The sequence below is a fragment of the Contarinia nasturtii genome, unplaced genomic scaffold (assembly GCF_009176525.2).
Source record: "Contarinia nasturtii isolate CC-2019 unplaced genomic scaffold, AAFC_CNas_1.1 Cnas_scaffold_745, whole genome shotgun sequence".
NCBI classification, from domain to species: Eukaryota; Metazoa; Arthropoda; class Insecta; order Diptera; family Cecidomyiidae; genus Contarinia; species Contarinia nasturtii.
The window spans coordinates 1,717,736-1,726,763 of record NW_022198093.1 but is presented as its reverse complement, the minus strand read 5'-3'; the positions used below and the strand labels follow the sequence as shown (position 1 = coordinate 1,726,763).

General features: G+C 32.4%; 2 protein-coding genes across 4 annotated transcripts in view; one reads left to right on the top strand and one right to left on the bottom strand.

The window, feature by feature from the left end:
* The window catches only part of LOC116341631 (putative ankyrin repeat protein RF_0381), a 5,306-nt gene extending 3,170 nt beyond the window's left edge, over positions 1-2,136 (bottom strand). For 2 of the 3 annotated variants that reach the window (XM_031768804.1, XM_031768806.1), the window contains exons 1-2: positions 692-840; positions 383-616 (exon numbers count right to left, since the gene is read on the bottom strand). In XM_031768804.1, the coding sequence (XP_031624664.1) occupies positions 383-616; positions 692-752 (295 nt within the window). In that variant the 5' untranslated portion in view covers positions 753-840. Of the gene's footprint in view, positions 1-382; positions 617-691; positions 841-2,118 lie in introns of those variants that run through there. The other variant, XM_031768805.1, reaches the window with a different exon arrangement.
* A 292-nt stretch (positions 2,137-2,428) lies between these two features.
* LOC116341697 (aspartate aminotransferase, cytoplasmic-like) lies at positions 2,429-4,088 on the top strand. Its single transcript, XM_031768925.1, has 5 exons — positions 2,429-2,612; positions 2,679-2,969; positions 3,035-3,252; positions 3,310-3,769; positions 3,836-4,088. Exons 1-5 carry the CDS (start codon positions 2,489-2,491, stop codon positions 3,973-3,975), a joined length of 1,233 nt encoding a protein of 410 aa, XP_031624785.1. The 5' UTR covers positions 2,429-2,488; the 3' UTR covers positions 3,976-4,088.
* Positions 4,089-9,028: the final 4,940 nt, after the last annotated feature.

Genomic DNA, 9,028 nt, shown 5'->3' with positions numbered 1-9,028 from the left:
TGGCGTGTAATCGTCCACTATGAGTATACTAATATAAGTATAAATCTATTGTTACTGTGTGAGTATAAAATTTGACGTTTTTATGCTAAAACAACTGACAGTGTATATTTGGTATTTCTATAACTTTTCAAATCGGCATCGTTTTATATTATTTTTTTATCTTTCGTTTATTCCATTGCTTTATCATCTTTAAATTTCTAAAATAAAAGTCCCTTGAAATCGTAATATCTTTTAACATTGTTTATTTTCTGTTGGAAATTTTATTTGAGATTTTTTTGCAAATGTTTAGAAAAACGTACAATTTGACATTTTCGGTAAATGTATAAAACAATAATAACAATAAACATAATTAATGGAAATTAAAATAAAATTATCTACACACTGTTTGTTGAATGATCTTCACATTCTAATGGTTTGCATGGACTTGTTGAACTTTCGCGACTATAACCGGGCATGCAAATGCAAGTTGGTGGTCCAAAGCATCGTAAGGTAAAGCAATATTGAGCAGAGCCATCTGGATCAGAACAAGTATTCTTACAGAGTTTTTCGCCACATGGGTTGCAAACTTCATTTTCTCCACATTTCAGATCACACAGTTCGATTTGAAATTTTTCAGCTGAAAAAAATTGTCATAATGATTTTAAAAATGAAAATCAGACTAGATCCAATATAATTTGTGCAAATATCTTACCATCAGCAACTATGAATACAATCAGCACAATAGTAACAGCAAATCCAAATTTAACAATCATTTTGACAATAGAAGACAATATTCTGAGATAAAAAAAACTGTGTTACTTTGCAATTCAGTTTTGTCACAGTGAATAATCTCTTTTTCCAGTAAGCACTGCTTTATATATCTTTTAAGCTTTTCTTGGAAATCACACCGCAGTGTGTTAAAGTTAAAAAGCAGTAACTAATGTTATATTCTCGTGATTTCTAGCTCATAATATTTTTTTATATATTTATCGTGACATAAGATTATCAACATTTGAAATCAGCGATGTTGAAATAATAAATCGTGAAGAATTAGTCCATAATCATTTTAAAATTATGGAGAGTGTTCACGATCATTGAACATGCTTTTTTATAATTTTAATGAGTTAATTACTTTACTTGCCTGGAATTGAGTACATCTGTACCAATTATAATGTTTCTATAAAAAAATGTAATCTTATCAAGAGACTCTTAAGCTTCCAGTTAATAGAAGAGCACTAGGAAGAGCACGTGTATCACATTTGGTACAAATTAGATTTTCACAAATCACAACAAAATATGACTTTCAAATATTTCCCTCTTATATGAAAATATTTTGACAGGGAACCTTTCATGAAATTATAAAGATACCAAAAAATGATTATCCAAAAGGAGTTAAGGTGTTTTTGGACAATCATTCAATTCTGAGCTCTTCTGTGTTGGTGGCAAAACATTTCCAAACGGAGCAACTAAAATACCATTGGTTTGTGAGAATAATCATTGGAAAGTGAAAGATGAAACCATTAAGTGTCAAGTTTATTGTCAAATTGGAAAATGTGATATTTGATCGGTGAAAATTTTAACTTTTAACTTTTATGTGTTATATAGAATGTAGAAATTAAAACAGTGAACACAATCGATATCTGCTACTACGAAGTCGAAAAGGCTGGTAGCTGGGTATACGATAGGGCGGTGTTTCATTGTGAACGATATTGTACAAATTATCTGATAAATTCAGTCTGTGATCAGACGGTGAATAAAATAAATAAAATAAATAATTAAATGATCGTTTGTGAGTGCTTTCAAAACGAATTATGAAAATAAAGTAATCAGAAGTCAGAACAGTAAAAATGTTTTTTTTTGAAAATATAAACCTCGTTACACTATTCCACTTGATAAATTTATCTCAACTAAACCAATATAAGCACAATAAAAGGATGACTCTTCGTTTTATTGTTAAATAATCATTGGCCACTTTTGCTGTTTTGATTGTCAAAAAAACTTTCAGAAAAAACTCAAAGTGATTGGTTTTGACTTTGAGTTCATAAGGTGAAATTTTGTTTTCAGTATCAATTTAAAACGCATACTAAAATGTTGACCTTTGAAATTGATCGATAAAAATTCACATTCACAGCGGCATACCTCCAGACCTAGCTCCAGAGACACTTCGACTGCTGTCACATTTTTTCAATTGTTGACTAACACGTTCTTGTATTGAAACGCACACATTTTGACTTTTTACAAAATATCCGTAGCATTATAATTTAAATGAATTATTTTTGTTGGTGAGTTTGAGTGTTTTGCGCAAAGCCTCATGCACAATAGAAACGAATTCATTTTAATAGCATGCATACACATAAACGTACATCAGCAATATGACGATTACTGTATTGCTACACACTGTTCGTGTCAATTTTATTGTGAATAAAACGTTACTTTCTGTTCAGTTTGAGGTGGCGTCTCTACAGTGTCACATTTACGTTTTTCTACAAATAACATTTCCGCCCAAAAAATGTTGGGCAATATATCAAGTAGTTTCTTTGTGAATGTCGAACCAGTGCCAAACCGTGTATCGAATCTTTTCCAGGAATTCGGAGAGGATACAAATGCTTCAAAAGTGAATTTATTTATTGGAAGTAATAAACTGCGTTTTACGCTAAAAACTTGAAAAATTCTTACTTAATTTTAATTTAAAAAATTAGCATACCTATCAGAAGAAAATCAACCATACATTTTACCGGCAGTGCGAAGGGCAGAAGTTAAAATCTTCGAAAATATCACAACAGATCACGAATATTTATCACCGTGTGGTCAAAACAGCTATACAAAACCAGCAATTGAATTATTACTTGGAAAAGACTCAATTGCAATCAAAGAGCATCGAGTTCATGGCATTCAGTCGCTTTCAGGAACTGGAGCGTTACATATAGGCGCCGAATTTCTTCATGCTGTTCTCGGGCTAAAAACGGTGTACATTTCGAATCCAACATGGGGTCAGTAAAATATTCAATCTCATACTTTGTGCGTGGAGAAGTAACAAAAATTTCTCTTCCAACAGACAAACATGAAGGCATTTTTCGACGAGTTGGTTTCAAGGATATTCGATCGTATCGATATTGGAATTCAGAAACTCATTCTTATGATTTTAATGGAATGCTCGACGATTTAGAAAATGCTCCTGAGGGTGCTACAGTCGTATTGCATGCATGTGCGCATAATCCAACTGGCTGTGATCCAACGACTGATCAATGGACTCAAATTGCAAATACGATTGAAGTAAGTGCGAAAAACACATTCCAGGAAACTGTTTTTTTTAATCAATTTTATTTTTAGCGAAAAAGACTTTTCACATTTTTTGACTCGGCCTATCAAGGCATTGCCACTGGTGATTTGGACAACGATGCATATGCCGTTCGGTATTTCGTGTCTCGGGGTCTTGAGCTGTTTTGTGCTCAATCATTTTCGAAAATATTCGGCTTGTATGGTGAACGGGCTGGCAATCTAATCGTTGTACACAAAGAACCGTCTACAGTGAAAGCTGTCGCGGATCAAATAAGAAATATAATAATGGAAACATACTTAACTCCCCCTGAGCACGGTGCACGCATCGTTGAAACCATATTAAATGACAATGAGCTCTATGAAGAATGGAAACAAAATCTTAGAGTTATGGCACGTCGAATCAAAACGAGTCGTAAATCTCTTTACGATGAATTTATTCGATTAAAAACGCCAGGCAGCTGGGATTATATTATCGACCAAATTGGCATGTTTTCATACACCGGACTGAGTGGTACATCAAACTTATATTCGTTATATTTTTCATTTTTTTAATTAAAATTGTGCGTTTCTATTGCAGAAAATCAAGTTAGACACCTCAAAGGCAACTTTCACATTTACACAAGAGAAAAACGCATTGCAATGTGTGGCTTAAATCAAAGTAATGTAGCATACGTTGCGAAAGCTATTCATTCTGCAATTACATCAATTAGGAACTAGTTGAGTAAATACAGTGTAGTGCTATATTGAATCATACATCGAGAAACTTCCATTTTAACATCAAACTTGAACTACATATTCGTATCATTAATGCATGTTGATAACATGGATTGATTACTTTTTATGTGAAAGAATAAACGTTTATATTGAGTTGCAACAATGCTGTTATCATTTTTCCGCTTTAAATTGATATTATATTTATTTTTTTAATTGTATAAATGTACTGCAGTTTTGTAATTCGACGATCAGTTGACGTGGTTGAGTACTATAGCACAGAGTTTGAAATAATGATTAGTTTTTTCAATTCATTTATTTGAAAATCAATTACCATTAGTTAATGTAAATTGAAATTTTCAATTTATTTTTTTCAATTCATTAAATTGAATTTTCAACTACCATTTACATTCAAATTGAGAAATGAATTGAAATTCATTTCAATTGTGTGAAGTTGCAGAGATTCTAGTTGGCTCCCATATTACTACTCTCGATTGTTTTCAATTTTTTACCGTCAATTCATTTATTATAACATTTTGAATGTTAATTAAAATGTATATATATTTAAAATTTAATATTGATATAAAAATTAAAAAAATTAAAATTTGAAACTGTTTTCATTGCTGCGATTTCTTTTAAACTTATTGACACAGCAACCGTTATTGTTGAATGTGCGCATTCAAATATTAACCTCACTTTTAACATTAGCTATGCACAAATGCCGCATAAGGCATCAATCTCTGCAACTTCACGCAATTGAAATGAATTTCAATTCATTTCCCAATTTGAATGTAAATGGTAATTGAAAATTCAATTCAATGAATTGAAAAAAATAAATTGAAAATTTCAATTTACATTAACTAATGGTAATTATAATTGAATGAATTGGCATTGTAAAATTCGAAACACTGCTATAGCAACAGTTTCAGCAAGAGATCGAATGACCAGAAGTTAAAAATGTTTGTTCGAAAAGTTAAAATTTGTATAATTGATTCGCATATGGCGCGCCTATGGCCATCTAAAAGTGTGTTTAATATTTGGCTGTTGAATAATTGCAGTTTCAAAAGTTTTTTGAAAAAAATTAAACGTAAAGTTATAAAATACAATAAAAGAAATCCGTTTGCCGGAATGTTAAACATAATGAATCTCCAATACACAATAATTTACAGGGGTAATATCTTTCGATTTTTTAATGTGATACTAGTATGATTAAAGATTTGGTTTTTCTTCACATTTAGATGACTGTGTCGCCGATGAACGTATCAATATAATAAATAATTCGGCTGCATTTGGAGATTTTCAAAAGATGAATTATAATGAAATTCTCATTATAATAGATCCGGAAGCATGGGCTATGAAAATATTGGAAGAAAACAATGGTTTTATTCAAATTTCTTAAATTCTGTATATATTGAGCACACTATTAAAGTCAAATTTTGATCAAAAGAAATATCCATTCGTGTATTTGTCCTCCTTTTTTTGAAAATCTGAAATATTTTTTTAATTATTTGCACAATCGCAAATGTACAGCTACATACCTTTAACATTTCAACCGCAATCTCACTATCATATTTGCTATTGTGTAAAAAACATCGTCGCTTGCATATGTGCTGTAGAAATGTGTAGAAAAATAAAGAAATTTATTACGATTTTTAAAATTCCGGAACATTTTCTGAAATCACTTTTTCCCAAAAGAAAGATTTCCCGAAAATTCGAGAATTTTTCTAAACAAAGAAGAAGATCATCCGAATATCTTTAGCAATATAATGCATATTCATATTTATCATACGAGTTTACATGTTTTGCTTAAATGTCTTTCTAATAAATAGAAAATATAGTAGCAAAGTTAAGGGGGGTCAATCAGTCAATCAATAACACTAGCAAATCGAAAAAAAATTTCTCTCCAAAAACTTTACCATTAGCAAAACGAATTTTTTTTTTTTGGAAATCACTTTTTTGGCGAAAATCCCTCGGCCGAACATAGATCAAAAATTAATATAATTACTTTATTCGTGTAATAGTATGGTGCACGTAAATATGACCGATCTACCTAAACCTACATAATGCCGCGAAAAACAACCAAAAAACAATGTTCAATTGGTTATTTTTGCCTGTCAGCAGCCAGGAATTTGAAGGCAGACTGAGAATGGTTAAATGTAAAGAAATAATAGAATATTTTACGAAATCTGTTTACTTAGATAACATATATAATTTTAATAAAACTGAATAAATACGAAAGACCTATATATAGCATGCGTTCTGATTTCAAACAACGTTTCAACCTAGATAAGGAAATCCACAAACAAAAGAAAGCGATTAAAACGCGCGTGCACAGTGAAATAAAAATAGAGCGGAATAACGTTTATCGCTGATTTTCACTTGGACGATGTATATCGCGTTAAAGTATACATTATGTATTGCAAAAACGCCGACTTTATCTTGTGTTGGCTGTATTTATCGAAAATTGAATTTTAGCACAGTCTATAAAATCGAAGTCTTTTTTATAATTTTGTTGTCGTAAATATGTCCCATAATATTGAACTTGGAGATAAATTGCTGTTCGATATTTCTTCTGGAGTAATTTCCGTTTGTCAATTTTATAGTAGTTCATCGAAGGTTTGTACTATTTGTTTGTTCATAGTCAGTCGACCAGACTGACCAGAAAATCGGCGATTTTGAATTTCAAATATGACTGGCAATAGTTCCGTGTAAATGTATTTCTTCACGCCATTCAATCGAACCATTTGAATTAGTAACAGCCGTTATAAAATTTTGACACAATGCCTAAACAAATCAGTTCAATTTGAGATTGTGTCGCATCTTGATACTTAAATTTTGAAACATCATTGTTGTTGATTCAACACAATTCAAATAAACGATGCGATGGAAATTGTGTTCGAATTTCGTGCGTTAATGAATTTCCAATCGACATTGACATTGATTGTAATTAGATGGAATTTGTTCTTTTTCCTGCTCCATTTGGTTTTCACAATGTTTATTTTCAACAAAAGTTCAGTTCGTCGTCGTCACCACCATCTTACATATAAAACCCAGCCAAATAAGAACAAATGGACAATGAAACAGAAAAGAAAACATTCTCCGAATTATTCGAAAAGTTGTTGTTCGTTGTGCTATCGTACGAAATCATTTGTATCTATTAGAATGTACTGTTATCGGCATCCAGTGTGTCGACTCGCTACGCTATACGGAGTTTTTCATTGCGGGGGCAAAGTAAGCGAACAAAATGAAATTGAACCAAATATTAATATGAATGATATTGATATTAAAAAATCCATTCAGACTAATTTAAAAGTACTTTTTTTCATTCACCCTCTGTCATTGGTAGTTGTGGATGGTTTTGTGCTCGCACTCCTGCTGGCACACTTCAAGTGGTGGTGTATGGCAAAATCGTCGTTGTCGATGGGAAAATTCTTTTCAATTGTTTTGTTCCTTTTCAACGCATTTCGCGACTCTCGCTCTTTCCCCTTCTTTCTGCACGGAAATTTGTTCTTTTTTTTGTCAATTTTCAAGATTTTGCGGGTATTTTCATTTCTCGTTAAATTGTTCATTTCGACAAACCAAACTCTGCAAACACAGAGACGGACCAAACGATATAAATATCATCAGCAAAGAGTAATCGTAATAATAACAATAACATAGACTTTCCATATAAATTACGTACCACAAATTGTAAATGGAAATGATTTTTCTTTGACGCGCGCTGTGTTTGGTTGAGAGGGAGAAAGTCGGCGTAATTTTTTTCTTGTTGTTTTTTTTTCTGCTTCTCTTATGTTGTTGTTGGCTCACTTTCAGCCGCTTTGTTTGCGTATTTAATTTCATTTTATCTATTTTGTTCATTTATTTATACGTTTGTTTGCCGTTTATTCAGTCAGCGTGTGTCGAAGTGTGAGTGCAAATGTATGGTTTTCGTGTGTTGTGCATTTGTCGAGACGTTTGTGTGCGTCTTTCCGTCCGTTTTATTCTGTCAAATCGACGATGGTGTATTATTCAACTGGCGGGGTGAATCTTTTGAGTTTGGTGATTCGAAATGTGTGCGTATTCAAATTTGATGAATTCGGATTGTGTTTTGATCCTAGTCGTTTTGTTTTAATGGACCAAATTAATTCAGCGGGAGACATTGCAGATTACGGAGATTTTATGTAAAACAGGCACTGGGTTAAATTGCATGAAATTTTAAATCAGTGCAGTCGCGATGAAGAGAACAAGAAAGACGCTCACCAACTGTCAAATGGGCGACGACAGATTTTCGTCGCGTGCTCGCAACGCCAAGCGCTTTCAAAATATCTCATGAATCTTTGCATTTTGTAAAACGACTTGTGATGAGAAGCGACCGAAAAACAATTTGAATTTAATACAAAACCGTACATTATTACGATGATGGCTACGATGATTAGTGTGATTACCATTCAGTGTTTGTCATTGTGATGCGTTCATTTGCCCATTCTGTGAATGTCCTCGCAGTTATTTGTCGCACTCAAAATATCTCAAAATCATACACTGTACACTGTTTTTGATGGAAACTTTTCCTTGTTTTCTTTTGCACCGCCAGTGCAAACACCCGCCTTGTGCCATCCCTCTCAAGCAAATGGATATGTACTTTTTGGCATAAAATTGTAAATTACGACGATGACGATTGTTAAATCCACTTAAATGCGGTTGAAAGCTTCAATTCGCCAAATTTAATGGGACCGATTTAAATGTGGAACGGAAAAAGTTTGCGTCGGTTATGCTTATAACCAAATTTAGATTGCACAAAACAGATGTTGATTAAAATTGAAGCATTTTTCTTTCTTTCTCGTTCTCTTTGGGTTTTTTATATCTATCTACGCTTTGTAGCATCCAACTCATCACTTTGCTCAAGTGCCGAGGCGAAATATCTAAATAAATAATGACATCGCCATTTGCCAAGTACATTTAGTAGTCATTTGGATGAAAGGCAATCGAAATATCTAATTCGAAGCAAAATTGAAGTTTTAGTCAAGAAGAAGACAATCAACATTTAATTGGTGTTAGCGAAATGGTCGTTTAAAAACTAAAC